The sequence below is a fragment of the Balearica regulorum genome, chromosome Z, assembly GCF_011004875.1.
Source record: "Balearica regulorum gibbericeps isolate bBalReg1 chromosome Z, bBalReg1.pri, whole genome shotgun sequence".
NCBI classification, from domain to species: Eukaryota; Metazoa; Chordata; class Aves; order Gruiformes; family Gruidae; genus Balearica; species Balearica regulorum.
This window is the reverse complement of record NC_046220.1, coordinates 45,323,320-45,342,480: the sequence shown is the minus strand read 5'-3', so window position 1 is coordinate 45,342,480 and position 19,161 is coordinate 45,323,320. Positions and strand designations below refer to the sequence as shown.

At 34.1% G+C, this 19,161-nt stretch overlaps 1 protein-coding gene across 2 annotated transcripts in view; it reads left to right on the top strand.

The window, feature by feature from the left end:
• The window catches only part of VPS13A (vacuolar protein sorting 13 homolog A), a 109,446-nt gene that overhangs the window by 78,770 nt on the left and 11,515 nt on the right, over positions 1-19,161 (top strand). Inside the window, exons 56-69 of one of the 2 annotated variants that reach the window (XM_075740887.1) lie at positions 195-341; positions 888-969; positions 2,318-2,387; positions 2,881-2,986; positions 6,055-6,168; positions 7,967-8,112; positions 8,236-8,317; positions 9,322-9,435; positions 9,908-9,983; positions 10,085-10,248; positions 10,588-10,633; positions 10,897-11,020; positions 12,975-13,089; positions 15,266-15,863. In XM_075740887.1, coding sequence (XP_075597002.1) covers positions 195-341; positions 888-969; positions 2,318-2,387; positions 2,881-2,986; positions 6,055-6,168; positions 7,967-8,112; positions 8,236-8,317; positions 9,322-9,435; positions 9,908-9,983; positions 10,085-10,248; positions 10,588-10,633; positions 10,897-11,020; positions 12,975-13,089; positions 15,266-15,334 — 1,455 coding nt within the window. In that variant the 3' untranslated portion in view covers positions 15,335-15,863. Of the gene's footprint in view, positions 1-194; positions 342-887; positions 970-2,317; positions 2,388-2,880; positions 2,987-6,054; positions 6,169-7,966; positions 8,113-8,235; positions 8,318-9,321; positions 9,436-9,907; positions 9,984-10,084; positions 10,249-10,587; positions 10,634-10,896; positions 11,021-12,974; positions 13,090-15,265; positions 15,864-19,161 lie in introns of those variants that run through there. The other variant, XM_075740885.1, reaches the window with a different exon arrangement.

Genomic DNA, 19,161 nt, shown 5'->3' with positions numbered 1-19,161 from the left:
TTTATTTCTATTGAAATTTATGACAAAACTTGATTTTTTAAAAATAAAGTTATGACATCTGACTTAAAAGCTGCAAAACTTTTATTGCTAAGCTATCTTCACAATGTTAATGAACAGTGTAAATTTTAAAGATATTATAAAAAGCGGTCTGTTGAAACACATAGCATACCAAATTTTCTTTAATAATACAATAGGTATGTTTAACTCCTAATGGAATGAACATGAAAATTCAACAACCAAATGAGATTCCTATCAGAAGGAATTATCTGCCAGCTTTAAAAGTAGAATACAATTCTTCTGCACATCAGAAGTCTTTCAGAATTCAAATTTACAGGATACAGGTGAGTCTTGTCAAAAAACAGTGATTTATTAAGAAAAAGCAACTTTTACTGGATTTATTTTTAGAATTGTTCGGATTTGTCATGTTTTGAATTTAATTGTAGTCATTGGCTTTTACGTCAGTGCTTCTCAATCTTTGGAAATACTACTTAAATTCTTCTGGAAAAAAAACCCAGACAACTATGATTGTTCAGGAAAAACATTTACCATTTATCGTCCATGTTTTTTCTTGTGGTTTTTCTTTACAACCATCAAAAATAGGTACAATCTGTTGTCCTGCATATGTTCCAAGTTTTTAAAAACAAATCCTTTACAAAAATGCTGTGAACTATTTATTACCACCAAATTAGAGAAGCTTTTCTAGAATATTTGGATTGGATTATTTCATTTTGAGATATTTTGAACCACAATAGTGGCTTTTTTGATGCTTTTGATTTTGTGGAATGCTACAAGTAACGTTCATAATTCTTGAGTTTGTCCTGATTTTTAAATATTTTATAATTGAAAAGCTAACATACTGCGCCTTGTCCTGTCCTTACCCCTATTAGATACAAAACCAGATTCCTGGAGCCATATTTCCCTTTGTGTTCTATCCTATTAAACCTCCAAAGTCCATCACCTTGGATTCAGGTTTGTTAGTTTAATATAATCCTTACTTCTAAAATGACAAGATAACTTGCTTGTACTGAAGTCAGCCATGGCACTTTTATCAGATGAAGTCTGTATAAGCTTACTGACTACAGATAACACAAATACTAATCTTGGAGATAGGGAAGCAATTTCCTCTACAAAGAAGTTATACAGAAACCCATTTAAACAGTTAACAGTCAGAAGAAAACAAAATTTCTTTTATCTGTTGATATTATACCTTTTAAGCACATCTTTTTGACACACTAATTCAGTGCTCTTGGGGAGTCTAACGTGAAAGTTACATTTGGATCAAGCTTAAAATGGGCTTTTGGCAGTTATGTTCAGACCACAGCTAAAACTTCATGCTGACTAATATAGACAAGTTGCCTGCTGAACATAAGAAAAGATTAAATTGTTGCTTATCTTCATGGTAGTGAATCTGTTGCACCATTTCTTTATTATTGGCACTTGGATTTTCAGGGCAGTGAGGATTCACTTTACATCTTTAGTCATCTGATTTTTTCCATTCTGCCCCACATAAATGTTACTCTTAATCATGTTGTTTATTTTTTAATTTGCTTGCATGCAATGGATGACCTAGCGAACTATCTGAAATAATCTTAACTAATAAGAAATGTGTGCCAGTGCCAGTCTGAACTCAAAATTGCTATGTGAGTGAAGCACCATATATAAGCTGTAGATGGGAAATTATATTTTACCTGTTTTGTATGTAGCCTTCCAACTGCTCCATTGCTTGGAATACAGAGAGCTCAGTGTCAGTATACTATATGAAGAACTGCAGTCTTGCAGTTCTTGAACATTAACTTGTTCAGGGCCAAGTCACTTGGAAGACCCGAGTAATCTCAGGAGGAATTCTAGATTGAGACAAAGAATACTGCTTGTAATTTCGTATGGAGGCTAATAAGATGTGAGGTGTTCATTCTAAATATGATCAATTACAAGCTAGAGTGCCTAAATATGCAGAATTCTTTTTTTTTTGTTTAGTTTATATTTTTGTATCACCCATTGGAAAATCTTATTCCATGACTACGGAAATTGTATAAGTCTAAGATTATATCAATATTAATTTGCTTTTAAATGAAAATGGTACATTTTCAGAGATCAGTGAAATAGAATTTTGGTGTTTCATTTCATCCTTGTCTTCCTATTCCTTTCTGTTCCTGCTCTTTTCCCTGACTTAGTTGTTTGCCAGTCACATCCATTATATAATCCTGCTTTACAGGATTGAGAAAATCCTGAACATATATGACATTTTTGTATTAAAAATATAAAGGTATGTATATCACATAAAAATCCGTGTTGATCTTTTTATTTTACAACTTCATAGCACCAAAACCATTTACTGATGTCAGTATTGTCATGAGAACTGCAGGACATTCACAAATATCTCATATTAAGTAAGTATTTTGACATGTTCCATCTCTTTTGCTATTCATTATGTTTAATCAAGCTTTAAAATTATTATAAGAGAAAACATAATGCAAGATAATTTTACACCAACTCATTTGCAGAATGATCAGAGCACTTAGAGATGAAAGCTCAGCCCCCTGTATTTTGCACATAATTGCAGAGTAAAGCAAGGATTTTTAAGTGTCTTTTTAATGGAGATTTTTAGTCTTTTTTAATTTAGAAAAAACTATGTGTAACAGTGCTATATAAATAATGCTACTTGATTACAAAAGTTCTGGTTACAGGAAATGTATTTATCTTAGGGCACTATGGGAAGCCTTCTTTTAATCAATAATGGTGAGTCCCTCAAAAAAAGAAGAAAAAAAAAAAAAAGTACCTGAAGTCAATACATAAGTGGTGGCCTAAATACCCTAGATTGTTTTATGTGTTACAGATATTTGTAAAACACCTTAATAATTGGGCTTTTTTTTTCATTTGTAGGTATTTTAAGGTCCTCATTCAAGAGATGGATCTCAGAGTAGATCTTGGCTTCCTGTATGCACTGGTTGAATTCTTTACACAGACTGATGTGCCAAGTGACCAAGAGGTAGAAACCATTTGTTGTTTAAAAATGAATAGATTTTAAGTTTTTTTAATTATTCAACTTGTATTTAAAAAAAGAAAAACATCAACTTGATCTTCTGTGTCCGTAACACCAGTTAATTGCTGTGTCTGGGACTAATATGAAGCTGTGAAGTTTTGAAGAGTTACTGTTGCCTGAGGCAAGCAGTAAACTCTTTCATTTATTCTCATCTTGCATGCTATGCAAAGAAGGCTTCAAAACCTTCTGAAAAGAACGAAGCTAATGCTGTTGTAGACTCTTTGGTCTTACTAATGCCTGAGGGGTCAGCTAATTAAGAACCCAAGACAGGAAGGAAGTGAAAATAATACTCTTCGTTAATGTAGCTTATTTAAAAAAAAAAAAATAATCAGCCAAAAAAACCCCAAGGAAAATCTTGGCCAGGAAATCACTGAAACTTATCTGCCCATAAGAGCAAGAGAATGTAAAAGGTATGGGGAAAGAGGTTGATTAGAAAGTGTCTTCGGTAATTTTATGCAAAATTATAAAATTGAAAGATGATGTAATTGGCATGTTGATTCTAAGTGAAAAGCAGAGGGCAGTGCAAGGGAATTGAATTACTGTACAGGGAAAATGAGAGGAACTTGTACATAGGAACAGTAGAAATAAAATATAATAATAGTGCAAGGTAGTCTGCTTGGGAAATAATAAAACTTCAGATACAACCATAAAGCAACAGAGGAACAAGAGTTTCTTGGATTTGCCAGAGAAAACCGAAAATGATGATAAACTGTATAGATACAAATGCATTTCTGAGGTATATTGGGCATGCTGTTCTTGTTAAGAGTATTGAAATTTGAATGTCAATACACAAAAAACTGATAATAAATTATTTAGAAGAAAGTGTGTCAGTTTTGTTTGTATCTCAAAAATGTTGCTAATGAAAAATGAACCAGAAATATTTGCATGAACGATCTTCCTGGATGAGTAGAGCAAAAAGGTCCTTTTTGATGAGGCATTAAAAGGTATTGTCCTATCGTGGCAAGTGAAAGGTATGCTGGAAATGCAATTTACTTTGCTTTCATTTCCCCCTGTCTACACATCAGAGATTTAAAAAGTATTCCTGCTCAGGGATTATACTAAAATAAGGAGAAAAGATTAAAAAGTTGCTCCACTGTAAACATAAATTGAAAATTAGAAGGAATTGTACAACAACAAGAGAATTAATTTCTGGAATATCATTTCAAGCAAGATAGGAATTTTGTTAGAATGTGTAAGTTTACAGCAGGATAAATTGATATAAGACTTGGCTGCTGTTGGTTGTAGTTCAGTAGATATTTTCATCTAAGTAAATTTGCTACTGTTGCATGGTATAATGTATTAAATATACCCTCAGTTTCCTTCTTTTGTTTCTTAAGCATATGGAGTTCTTTGTTTTGAATTTTAAAAAGAAGATTCTGATTTTTGTGGGTTGTTTGTAGCTTGTTTTCTGGACTGTGATAAAAGAAAATTAAATGTACTGTCTGGTTAAACAGAACGCTTAAGTGGTTACCTTGAGTTGAGGGTTGTCAGATCTATGAAGATCTAGTTGATTCTTCCTAGTCCTGTCTGTCTTGTTGCTGTAATTTGAAGCCTGTGGGTTCTTTGAAGAGCTCTAGTGGCACCACAGTTTTGGAAAGACTCACAAAACACATTAATTGCTTATTGACTTAGGAACTCTTGTCTCTTGGTGGTAATGTAAATTTTAAGTAAAATTTTAACTTAAAGAATGGAGTACTCTCTGGTGAGATACACCTTTCTTTAAATCAAGACCTTAGTCTATATAGTTCTATACTGCCTTTTCTTATGTTATAAACTCTTGAAGCAAAACTGGGTAATATAATTTTTTTTAAAGGCTGAATGAGTCCAGTTTTGTTAAACTCAATTGAACATCTTTAAAAATAAAGATAGTAAGAATGAGTAGTCTAATTGTGACTTATGAAATATATGGAAATTTGAAGGGTTCCTTAAACAAAGCAGATATTTAATGAACATTAATAATATGACTTTAGAATTGTTTCAGAAATGTCACTGTATTTTCACATGGGGGAATATGTAGTCTAAACTGGTGGTTCTCTGCAGCGTGCTAGGGCGTACAGTCTTACATCTGTTGATACCAGATGTACCTGTGAATTCTAGATTATTGTGGTAGTTTGAAGAATTATGTTTATTTTTTAATGCATGGTTGTGTAGTGGAAAAAATACATTGTTGTATTTTATTCGCTCTTTCCCCTCCCAGTGGAAAGATGAATGATTTGAAATCAGCATTGTGAGCTGAATCACTGAATCCAGAGTTCAGAGGAGGTCCTCTTCCGCGCTTTCATTTTTAGTGGAATTGCAAGGCATAATTTTTACATTTGATCCCTACTTAATATGTAGTGCCTTGACTGTTTTGCTTGTTTAAGTAGCCAGGTGATACTTGGGTTTACTGGTCTGAAAGGACCTCTTCCATTATTTGCAGTTACAACTCTATTTTCTTTGACTGGTTAAGTATTTTTTTACTATAACCTTAGAATTGTTATTATTCTAAAATCTTAAAATGTTGGGTTTTTTACTTGGCCAATTCTTCAAAAACTGTTGTAAAGCAACTCTGTCTTTTGAAGGAGAAAAGGGCTAGATGGAGGTCTTCTCAGAGTATAGTTTCTATATAACAGAAAATAGTCTACTTTTTGTATTTAAAAACCTACGCACTGTATTATGTGTTCAAAAGGGTATATATGTATGCCCTTTGTTTGACCAGGTAAAAATTGTCCAACCTTTACTTGAAAATACTTGGTATTTGAACTTTAATAAAAACAGATTTTTTAAATTTTTTTTTTACTATTAAATAGATGTATGTCAGATTGTTTTTATATATGCACGTTTCCTCTTCTTCATACAAAAGGGCAGCAAATAAGCTCTACTTAAATGTCCTCTAAAATGGTGACTTTCTAAAAAGATAAGATCAGGAGAGTATGATTTGTATTAGTCAATGTATTGTATCTCAATGACAAATGCATGCTTCTTTTATGTACTCTAAATTTTAAAGTAATATTTTTTTGAAAATGCATTCACAGCTAGAACTTTTCAAAAAGGATGTTGAATCTCTTCAAGAAGAACTGATGAGTGTGTCATCAATGGATACGTCACAAATCAGCTTGTATGAATACTTTCATATTTCTCCAATTAAGGTATACCTTTTTCACAGCGCAACCTGTGTTTGGTCTCTTAACTGAAGGATAGTAGGCACTGGAAATGAAGAAACATAAAGATGATCAAAAATAAAATAGAAATGTCCCAGAAAAGCGCTTTCGGTGTTACCACTAACTTATATGTGGTTTACATTTATACTTATTTAATATTTACATAAAACATTCTTTATTTCATTTCTCTCCATAGTTTTCTTCATATACAGTAATTATTTAACTGATCCTTGCAAAATGCTATAGTTTGTGTGCAGTCAACGTGTTGTGGATTGGGGAATGAGGTCATCTCTAAAAACATATACAGCCAGCATTATTGTGCAATGACATTTTGTGCTTTATCGTCACTAACTGACTGGAAAAGCAGTTTTGTTTTTTGACTCCAGTAAAGTCTCTACTTATGGCTATTTCCCAATTCCCATAAACATTCAGGTATAGCTGTTGAATAGTATGTGCATAGTTATATGGAAACAATAGCGTGCTTCCCCAAATCTAACTCTCTTGCGTTTTTAGCTTACTGGTCTTCATTTTTTGATTATTGCGTGGCTGACTTTGTTAAAACCGTGATGGCACTTTGTAGGCTCTATAACAGTTCTTAATAAGAGAATCTCCCCTCCAACCCATGGGAAGTAGATCAAAGAATGGTTTGAGTTTCACCTCTTTACAGTATCTGGTGACATGTTAGAAATGGACTGCTATTAGAACAGGTAATTCCAGGAAATGCCTGGCTAGCTTTATGTAAACAGCTTAGCCTAACTCATTCCAAGTATATTTAGTAGCTCTTTCAATGTATCTTCACTTAGATGTTCGTAGGTATGTCTCCAGTTGTTTTATTACAAAAACTGCACAGGACTTGACAAAAGTAAAATATCTTTTATGTGTTAAGATAACAAAGTAAAAAAAAGCTTATTTTTTAATGTATTCTGTCATATTTAACAAGAAAAAATTACATGAAAGAGATAGGATGGGAGAAATGAGCTTCAGGTTCTAAAAAAAGATTAATCTTTAACAGTTATGAAATCAGTATAGAGCTGTGAATTAAGTGACAATGATTCTGCAAGATGAGCTATGTATCTTTGAAATAAGCTGTAGTAAAGCTCATTATACCATAAATTAATGAGTGACACATGGTGTTGTCTTCAGAGAATCAGAAACAGGCATAACTTCTTTTCATTTGATTTTGAAAACTGCTGAATACATTGTATTGCACTATAGAGCCCTTTGAGCAATTTTCCTGAATGTTTTTCTGTTTTGAGACTGTTACCTGAATTTCTGTGAAACAAATACTTTGTTTAATTCAGCTCTGCACAGGTGGTTTTTTTCTTGTATACATATTCCAATGTTTATTTAACACCTGTAAAACTTGTGTAATAATTATTTGTTTTCAGGCTTTTGTTTCTCATTCTTGCTTGGACACTATGCTATGTTATCATTTTCAGTCTGCTTTGATTTTGGGTATTAGTTATAGAAACAAAATGTTTTGGAAACAAGCTAATAACTTAAATATAGCTAAAATATTTTGGAGACTTTATCTGAAAACATGAGCAAGCAATTTCAAGTTCTTGTTTTCTTAAAGGTAGTTCCAGTTATTCAGTTTACTTTAAATGTCAGTGGTTTTTTATTGCCCTATGTGGTATATTTATGTTCTCTGTTCTGAAGTCAGATTTCAGTCAAGATTAGAAATGTTTTATCTCAATTTGTAAGTCATCTAAAAGATTACAAAATACAAATATAATACTTCTAATAATCAACCATGTTATTTGCCAATCTCATTTTTATCCTTTAGTTACACTTAAGCTTTTCACTCAGTACGGGTGGAGAAGATAGTAACAAAGAAGAAAGAAAGAACGAATTGATACCACTTCAGTCCTTGAATCTCCTGCTGAAGAGTATAGGGGCCACCCTCACAGATGTACAAGATGTTGTCTTTAAGTATGTTGAAAATATGATTGTAGAGATTATTTCTAAAGATTAAACCAATATTACATATGTTAGATTTTATTTTGCTTTGCATAATAAGGACTTACTTTTTCTCTTTTCCTTTTTTTTTCTTAGGTTGGCATTCTTTGAACTCAGCTATCACTTCTGTACTACACAGCAGCTCCAATCGGCAGTTGTAAGGCATTATTCAAAACAGGTTAGAATAAGTAAATTTCAATATTTCAGCAAATTTATATTTTTAAGGCACTACTGTGTACTTTAATTCTATGAAAATAAATAAAATTACTTTCAGCCTTGTACATTTGTACAGAGGTTAAATACATAAACACATACAAAACAATTACTCATTAGAAGGTTTCCATTGCCTTTACTTTGGGGGCAAGTACCATTTTCAGGTTATGACTAGAAGAAAAAGTGGCATGGATAACAAAACGTGAATGGATAGTGGAAGCAAACACAATGCAGCTCTGATAGAGCAGAATTGGCATCAAAATATTAATGCTTTTTCATGGACATTAGTAGTATAGGAATTATAATCCCTCTTTGGCCTTTGTGTATTGTTCAGGTCCTGTCATCCAATGGAGAGAATCCAGCACACAAACTTTTGCATGAAGAAATTAGTCCTCTGTTATCCATCCATCCATCATTAATAATAAGGGATTCTTTGGACATAATAATTTAGTGTTCTGTTCATCTTTAAAGGAGAAAAAAACTTATACAAGGTTTTAATTGGGGAATGAGTTATCTCTTGTTCCCTGACCCTTCTTTTCCGAGAGGGAAAATTTGAGATCTCCTAGGAGATGCTCAGCCTTTTTTAAAAATCAAATTACACTTCATATAGATGTAGCTATAACATTTTGCAGTGACAATCAACAAAGTTTTTTCAGTGTACACAAACAGACCAAATTTTGTCCCATAGTATGAAAGAAATGTAGATAATGTGCTTGCTTTGTAAAATCTCAAGCACATTAATGTCAGTTATTGTGAAATTCTTGTAAGAAGTAATGTTTATTTGGCTGACAATGTGATTTACTCGCTGTTAAGATCCTTTTTAATAAAGCTACTTCTACTTTTCAAAATAGTTTAGAGTTTTTGACATTAAACTCATGTTACTTTCACTTTTTAATTTGGTTGTACTACACTGCCTTTGTTTTATTGTAATTTCTGAAATATTTTTATGAATAATTATTTTTATTTTAGGCTATTAAACAGATGTATGTTCTTATTCTTGGCCTTGATGTCTTGGGTAATCCATTTGGATTCATAAGAGGCTTGTCTGAAGGAGTGGAAGCATTCTTCTATGAACCTTACCAGGTAAAAACCTCTACTGCCTTTTTACAAAATGTAGCACAAGTAGACAGATATGAATTATATTGAAAATGTGGTATAATCATACCTTTTTTGGTTTTAAATTTAGATTTAGAATTGAAAATTTGAAGTGAAAGTGCCAGGAAAAGTTACTGGAAAACTCAAGTGAGATAGAATGGAGAGAGTAGTCTGTTTAACTTAATTCAGGAAAGACTCTTTCTTATGGTTCTTATTTTAAAATAAATTTGCTTTTTTTTTTTCTATTTGCCTTAAAATAAGCAAACTTGAGGGAATGAATTAGTATCCTAAAATAGTCTTTCTCTCACAGGTTCTTATGTGAGCTCTTTCATGCTTTCTCACTCATTCTTGCACTCTTGTTCTCTTGGTTATATATAAATTACAATAAAAACATAAGACTTAAAAATATGTAATACATACTATTTGAAGCATAACATAAATGCATCGGGGGTTTTTTCAGGGAGCCATCCAGGGTCCTGAAGAATTTATAGAAGGAATGGCGTTAGGACTTAAAGCACTAGTTGGGGGTGCTGTTGGTAAGTTTCAGCGTTATCACGGTAGTATACTTAACAGTAAGCAATATAGGTGAGTATTTGTAAATTGCATTGGCCTTTTACTTTGTTTTATTTTCCAATAGGTGGATTAGCTGGTGCTGCATCAAGAATCACTGGTGCTATGGCAAAAGGAGTAGCTGCAATAACTATGGATGAGGATTACCAGCAGAAAAGGAGAGAAGCCATGAATAAACAGCCCACTGGTCTGAGAGAGGGTATCACTCGTGGCGGAAAAGGATTAGTTTCTGTAAGGAGAAAAAAATTATTAAAAAATTAATGAATTTTATGCAGGCAAGAGTAGCAAATAGAGGCTGCCGTAGTCACCAGAGTTGTTACTCTTTAATTCTAGTTTTGCAAATATATGACCACATTTGAGTAATAGTTTTAAAGAAAAATGTGAGGGTGAAACAGAATGTAGGAACTGTGGAGCAGGTGCCTCTAATTCTGTTAACTCGTAGTGAATTTTAGAATATTCCAACATACGTACTTTGAGGCTTTTCACCAATGAAGCAGTAAGAAAAAGGTAAAAAATGAAAAATATAATCTGAAAGCATATTTGTAATGTCTCTCTTGTTTCTCTTGATAGGGTTTTGTCAGTGGCATTACAGGAATAGTTACAAAACCAATAAGAGGTAAGTTTAGGTCTTCTGATGCATTAACTGTTCATATGATGGTAAATTCTTGATATTTCTTGAGACATTATAAATCTGAGTTATAAAACTTTTTATCAAGATTTTATAGTCCTACTGAATTTTAGTTTAAATGTTTACATGAACTTTGTGTGGAGGAGACTAGTTTCATATCAAATAAGATTTGTAATTAAATGGTAATTACATTTGCTAAGAGTGTAAGAAAAACTCTTTTTGTATTGATTTGTTGCACTTAATCCTTTTAGGAGCCCAGAAAGAAGGAGCAGCTGGTTTTTTCAAAGGTGTTGGAAAAGGCTTAGTGGGAGCAGTAGCTAGGCCCACTGGAGGAATCATAGACATGGCAAGCAGCACATTTCAGGGTATTAAAAAGTAAGTAAAATAAGTACTAAGAACAACGTGTGGCATGAAACAGACAATAGCAGTAGTAATTGTATATTGTGTCTTTGTATCACCTCTGTGTCAATGTTTCTGGATCTCTCAACTTTGTCATTAATACAGATGGCCTAGAAAAAAATCTTATCCAATGCTTTAAAGACAACATCAAATCTCAGGTCTATTTCTAGCATTACCAAATAAACTAGTTTAAAAGCCTCAACAATCAGACTTCCTTCAATTCTTGATTTTTTTTTTTCCTTTTATCCCAAATACACAGGAAAAAAAAGACTTTTCGGATGCATCAAAAGTTACTTTTTGTACTATTACTACTATATTAGATGAGTTCCAAGACCACCAGGTCATGCCAGGATCTGTCCTGGTTGTTCAAACTGAGAACTGTGTTAGAACTGCATGTTGAATACTGTGATGGTCTCACTTTAATAAACCCGTTGCTGTAGGTCATCTCATGCTGTAAGGTGTGAAGAAGTAGGAGAAAGTGTTTTGAGGGGGACATTTAGTAGCTTCATGTGGTGGGTTGACCCTGGCTGGAGGCTAGCTACCCACCAAGCTGCTCTATCACTCCCATCCTAAAACGGACAGGGGAGAGAAAATACAACAAAAGGCTTGTGGGTCAAGGTAAGGACAGGGAGAGATTGCTCACCCATTACCATCATGGGCAAAACAGACTTGACTTGGACAAATTAATTTAATTTACCAATCAAATCAGAGTAGTGTAATAAGAAATAAAACCAAATCTTAAAACACCTTACCCCACTCCTCCCTTCTGCACAGCCTCAACTTCACTCCCGATTTTTCTCCCTCCTCCCCTGCAGCAGCACAGGAGGACAGGGAATGGAGGTTGTGGTCAGTTCATCATACGTTGTCTCTGCTGCTCCTTCCTCCTCCTCAGGGGGAGGACTCCTCACACTCTTCCCCTGCTCCAGCTTGGGTCCCCCACGGGGTCACAAGTCCTGCAAGCAAACCTGCTCCAGTGTGGGCTCCTTTCTCCACGGGGCTACTGGTGCTGCCAGCAACTGCTCTGGCACAGGCTCTCCACAGGGTCACAGCCTCCTTTGGGTCCCTCCACCTGCTCCATTGTGGGGTCCTCCACGGGCTGCAGCTCCACCTGCTCCACTGTGAACCTCCATGGGCTGCAGGGGGACAGCCTGCCTCACCACGGTCTTCTCCGTGGTCTGCAGGGGAATCTCTGCTCTGGTGCCTGGAGCACTTCGTCCTCCTCCTTCTGCACCGACCTTGGTGTCTGCAGGGCTGTTCCTCTCACATCTTCTCACTTCTCCCTCTGCCTGCAAATGTTGCTGGTTTGGGGTTTTTTTCCCCCTTCTTAAATGGGTTATCCCAGAGGTGCTACCACCATCACTGAAGGGCTCGGCCTTGGCCAGTGGTGGGTCCATCTTGGAGCCAACTGGCATTGGCTCTGTCAGGCATGGGGAAAGCTTCTAGCAGCTTCTCACAGAAGCCACCCCTGTAGCCCCTGCGTTACCAAACCAATGCAAACCCAGTACGCTTCACCTGGATACAGCTATTTAATGGCTCTGTTCTTTGTAAGCTGGACCACTTTTGCTGCCATAAGATTGCCAGTCTCCTCACTTTTAAGTTCTTAGCAGAGAAATGCAAGAAAAATATCAGAGCAGAAGTTCAGTATGGCACAGATGTCTTTAATTTTGAAGTTTTGAAGTAAAATAATTAGACATTGATTAAGTATTGCAGGTGTGCCATCTAATTTTCAAAGACCCATTCTCCGAAACAGATTTCTGAGTAAAATTTCCTACTGTTTCATAGGTCCATTCATATGCAAAGGACATATATAAACAACAGTTACTGTACCAGTACTTGAACTTAATTTGTATTTAAAATAATTTAGAGCTTTTGTTAAAGATTAGACTCAGTAGAGATACTGACACATACCTGAATTTTGCTGCTTTGTCAGAGTTACAGATTCATCAGAAGATGTGATAAGCCTGCGCCCACCTCGCTTCTTTGGTGAAGATGGAGTTATTAGACCTTACAGATTAAGAGATGGAACTGGAAGTCAAATGTTACAGGTGAAGAAAATGAAAGATAATTTGACATACATTTTAACTTATATGTTGAAATAAATATTTTACAGAGCTTCCTATTTCTTAAATTCTTTACCACGCCTTACCTAGTAACTCAGTAGTCAAGAAGTTTCATTTAATTTCTTAGGCTTATGACCACTTTGGTGATTTACTTTCTGTGATAAAACTTTTGAGAAAGACACAGTAGTTTATACCAGTGTATCTGTATAGGTTTGTGCAAGATAGAGAGCACTGTGATAGAAGAAAAAGGTCTATATGTGTAATTAAAAAGATTTATGTCTTTTGTTTCTGTTTTTGATAAACTGTGATGATAAACACAAAGATACTTTTTCCAGTAACTTTATGATACGCATTTTAAACAGTGACTTTTTAATCGCAATTTTAGGTAAAAAAGCATTTTTAACGCACTTAAAGTAACTGTCATACTACAGCCGTTGAAAGAACATTAGCAGTTTTGGAGTGGAATGCTGTTTGCATGAAGAACATATTTAGCAGCAGTTATTATTTAATGCTGCCATATAAGCAAATTTAACTCAGATATCAAAGTGGAAATAACTTCAACTGTTATGTACCTTACAAAGCTTCTATTTTTTTCTCTGTTAGAAGTAAAACTGCATTTTAGAAATATTCAAGCATAAGAAATAAAGTAATAATTAGTGATTGCATGAGTAATAGAATTTTTAAAAATTTTATTTAAACAGAATTTTTAAAATACATATTGAAAGATTCACAGTGTGCCAGGGAAATGTTGGAGAAGTCATACAGAAGTAACCTTTATGGAGAAGTAGATTAGAATGAAGTAGCATTTGGAGAGGATTTTTAGACTATTTTGAGAATTGCCACGGCAGTTTGTTTCATGTCAAGTTCCAATCTGGTTGTTTCTGTTTCTTCTGCACTTCATTAGTGTGTCTTTTGTTTTCTGGTAGAAGAGGATTGTCCTATTTGGGGCATTTCAGCTATGTTGGCTGTACCATTCACTGGTGATCTAGTTCAGCAGGCTGTGAAAGTTCTTTGATAATAAATAGTATACCTCTGCCTTTCTTCTAATGAGGTCACTTTAACCCGTGCTCTCCAGTTTAAAGCTAGTGTTATAAAGCAGTATCACCTTAACCAGAGCACAGAAGTTAGAAGCTACTATTGAACAGCATAAATTTATTGCTAATCTTTTTTCCTCTTTTTGGTAAGAAAATGAATTCCAAAACATCCTTTTTTCTGTTTTAATGTGTACCACTAAAACAAATGCTAGCAAGCCAACAGAGTCAGCTCTAATGTGTATTCTCTAATGACTTTGCATTGCCTTTGCTTCTTAAATTTGTACATGTTTGCATTTGGGGTTTTTTTTATGAGAACCCTTTAAAAGTTCTGCAATGTAATATTTAATTCTAATTTTTCTCTGTTGTGTGGTTGAGTATAGTACCACCACCTTCAATTATCCAACTTCTAAAAGCATCAAGGCATTGCCTTGTATAATGCCTGTGATAGTTTGTGATGGCAGCTGCCATTTGGAAGTAGCTAAAGTTAAAAAATTTTATGTTTTGTATTAGATTTCACCACTGATGATTCTAAGACTTCTCTTGAAGAAATGTATTTTGAAAGCTCCAGAGTTGTAATTCTCCCTGTAGACAGTCAAATCAGAAAATAATGAATTGCATAAATTTTGAGACATTAATTTCTTATATGTTAGATATCTTAATCTTATTTTACCCTCAAGTATATTAATGTTTTTTGTTCTTAATGTTTCTGGTTCTAGAGATATTTCTTTGTTTTGCATGAGACTCAGTATATTACATATCCTCTATGTGAAGCAGTTTGAATAACATTTTTACAGGGAAAAAAAGATTATTTTCCCCTTTTGTCTTATTTCTGTGCATATAGGTCTGGTGACTGGCCCCACTGCAGTCACTGTGTTGTAGCATTTTCAACAGATTACTGGGTTAGATTGGAATAAAACTTCTTTTAGTGATTTAGAGATTGTACATGCTGATTAAATGAAATAGGATGTAGGTGATTTTGTGCTCATATTGTGTCCTGAACTAGGATATCACTTCAGAATTTCTTTGTTTTCTGGGGTTTTATTTTGCTTTATTTAACAAATTTGCCAGAAAAACTAATACTTCTAAACTAATACTTCTGCTTTCTTCTTCCCTTACCATGCTTTCAGAAAAGACAGGCCTACAGGGAATGGACTAAGACTCACAATAGTAGTGATGATGACGATGATGACAGTTAGGATTGTACGGACTGTAACAGATATATATGGCCTTTGTGACATTCTTTTGACCCTTAACTATTACATGTTGCTATAATTCCCACTGAGAAATTTGGGTTGTCTGATATTAAATTCTTATTTTTAAAATGGTAAAAAAAAGTGTGGGGAAGTAAACTGTATGATGATGAGTGCTAGGCAAAGGAGCAAAGACTATAATAAAAATAGTCTTACAGATGCAGCTCAACATCAGGTGAAAGTAGTACTGAATAATATGAAGAAATAGTAATACTGTAACTTAGAGTTTATTTCCAGATATGTTTCTATCAAGTGTGTTTAATGTTTTTGCATTTATATAAGTGTTTGGCAGGTTTTATTTGTAGTTTGCTAGATGGAATACTTTTAAATGTGTTTAGTAAAACTTTACTGAGTTGTACAGTCATTATTGGTGTTAAAATGCTGTTTGACTGTTTTATTTATTTCATATTTCAAAAGTATTTTGTCTGCTTTTCTTTTTAACAATAAACACGTCTCAAGTATATCTAAAATGGATTCATCTGTTCTGTTCCAACATTGTTTCTCATGTTTCCTGGAACTAGATTATGTAAAAACACTAAGTGGCCTATGAAAGTATTTAAAAGATAAAATATATGTATTTTGAAAGGAACATTTAACATCAACCTTTAATTTTTCATTTATCATTTGTTTTACTGTAAGTTTTAAATACTTATTTTGTGTATCCTTTGGAATCCTTCGATGTGTGAAATAATAGTTCATTTAGTTATTTTTGATTGTGACTATAAATTATTGGGGTTTTAAATCAATATTTTTGTTTTCATAGCATAACAATAAAAGTAAAAAATCCATCCCAGAACTAAACCCTGTGTAAAATCACAGCTAGCTGGAGAAAATACCAGTACTTCTACAAGGCTCTGTGTAGCAAAACATTTAACATGCAAAAGTATTTATTTTTTTTATTTACCTAGACACACGGAAAAAAACCAAAACCCAACACTAAACCTCTGTAATTCTGTATTGTAAATTCCACAATATAGCTTTACAAGTTTCTTTACACAGTGTTTTATTCTGTATTCACTGGAATGCTTGCACAGTTCTCTCATTCTTTTTTTGTGGTTGGTTGCTAATTTGGATTTTTGTGTGGCACTTTAAAGACATCTTGCAATATATATTTATGTATCAATAAGTACTGTAGTAAGATTTAACTCTTCTGCCAACATCTGAAGAATGAGAATTGCTCTAAAGCAATAAGAAGTTCTGAAATGTTTGCATATTTACCAAAAGTGTGTCATGTCCTTCATTGTCCATTGTCTTCCAGTTATCAAAATTCTGAGGGAAGAACCATTAAAATCCATAAAACTGCTTATTCTGGCTCTATGCCTTCAAAAGCTGCTGTACAGTCTGATCTCTTGGGCAAAAAGACAAGGAATGTATGTCTGTAATCTCCCAGATAAAGAGGGGACAAACTCAATTTCAGAACTTGTTTTAGCGGAAACTACTGATGCTTAAGATTGCTATACATCATGTATTGCTACTTATTTTATAATACTGTCATCTCAAAAGGATGTCTTGCAGAAGTAGATGAAAGATTGTATTACAATGTGTTACTGCCTGAAACATTGCAGGAAGGATTTTGAGTATTTCAGATACAAATGAATCTCAGGTATTTCTTTGAAGAATGTAGGAGATTATTTTGATCTTTAATCCTGAAAAAAGGCACATCATGCCTAAAAGTTGAGGAAATTTAGGTACAATTTAATGGAAAGGTTACTGCTGCATTTTAAATAAGAATTTGATTTTTAGAAATAGTATTTTTTTTGCTATCAAATTGACCTAGCTTTTAAAGTTTTTTAACTTAGAATTCTACAAAGCATTACAGAATGTGGGAGTATAATTTAGCATGAATGGTAGTACTTCTGGGTCAGGTATCACTAATTCAAGTTCTACTGCAATATAACTAAAAAGAGTTAGTTCTTTACTCAGTAGATTGAAAGGCTGTAGAATGCTAACAAACAAAAAAAGACCCAAAATTTGCTAATATAGTTTGCAAATATGATTATATACCTTAGACTATTTTGTCTCTTTCATGGAGTATAGTTCTATTTATGAAGTTTTTATGTTAAAAAACATGTACTCATTTTGTACAAGTATTTGTTTCTGTCTTGAGTCTAGCTTCCTTTGAATATATGTTGGGAAAAGAAATAATTTGGATTTAGGAAAACAAAAAGTTGTATCACCTGGGATATTAGAATTTAATTTCTAAGTCATGGAACCAAAACTTGTGAAAAGTAAAATAGCTAACTAGCTGAAACTGATGCTTTTTAAGGCACTAAAAATAAAAAATTAAATTGAAAAAAAATAATTAGAGATTATTTTCTTTAGGTATTTAAAGTAACATCTAAAAATACAGACCATCTTTTCAAATGCCCCCCGCCCCCCTTAGGTTTAATGAATTTTAGTAGTTTAACTTTTGGCTGCACATTTCTTTTCCTCACTTTTTCACTGGTGAATTGAATTTGAAGTCCAGTACTCTTGCTGAAAACTCCATGACTATGTGCCATCCTTTCAGCTCAGGTTGCCAAGTTTTCTACTGTCAACTACAGAACAAGTTGATGATTGGCCTTATCCCGAGTGTTTAGTCTTACTCTTTTAGTGACTTGTATAATGGTAACTTGAATTTATATGCTTCCTCCTTGCTGAGGTGAAAAATTGGCTGTGCTCTTTATCTTAGATGTTACCTGGTACATCCCTTTTGATCAGGGTTCTTTGGTCTTTCTGTTTTCTCAAGAGGCTCTGTAGACCTGCCAGAAATCACTGGTCTTCGCCCTGCCAGGGGATAAAGCTGAAAGATAGGCTGGTCTCATGCTTATGAACGTTAAGTCATTGACACCTGCACCATGAGATCAGTGGAGTTCTCTGTGTCACAGCTCAGTGCCTGCCTGACACCAAAATAAATTCAAAACCTTTTTTGTATTTTTAATTTGCCTTTATAGTGTATGAGTTCGTGAGGGCTCTTTTACAGTGTTATGAAAGGTTGATGCCCAGCTGTGCTGCAGTGGATGTAAGCTTTGTAGAGCAAACAGTCCTTCAAGCTGTGCCTCAATACTGAGTCCTACTGTATTGGAGGTATTCAGCTTTCAGTTCAGTGATCCTTTTTTGGTCACGAGGTGGGCTTCAGATCAGGTAGCAGAATAGTGGAATGGATTGAACAGACTGTTGTATCTTAGTATTCAAGTATTCTTAGTCTGCCAGGAAGAGCATCTGAGGAGTGGGAGAAGTGTGTCATACTCCTTTCTCTCCTTCTTTCACCCCCTTTGGGCTTAGATTCAAATCAAAACATAAACATCCATATCCCAAAGTACTCTAAAACTGCAGTTTCACTTCATAAAATTCTAGGCAGAAATTATTTCCAAAGTTCAAAGTAACTTAATTTTTATTTAACATTGTCCTGACTCTTACCAGGCATCCATTCATGCATGCTGTCTAGTTTGCTGCTCCCTTAATTGAACCACAGCTGTCATTATCCATCCTCCTTTGGAAAACCTGTATCTAGGAAAGAGCAGGATCCTTACCACTTAAATGTGCAACATTTGGATATTAGTAGATAGCCATTGCCCACCCCAAATAGAAGACTCATGTATATTTACAACAAGCTGGCTGAGAATAGCTAACACCAATTGTTTGAGAAAAACACAGAAGCTTGTGTGACTCAGTTTCATTTTACCTTGTTTGTGATTGAAGCATAAATGCTTATGTATGGTGGAAAAGCAAGTAAAAACTAGAAGTGTCCTAGGCAAAGCGTACACCAGCTTGTTTGCTGACAGAGAATACAG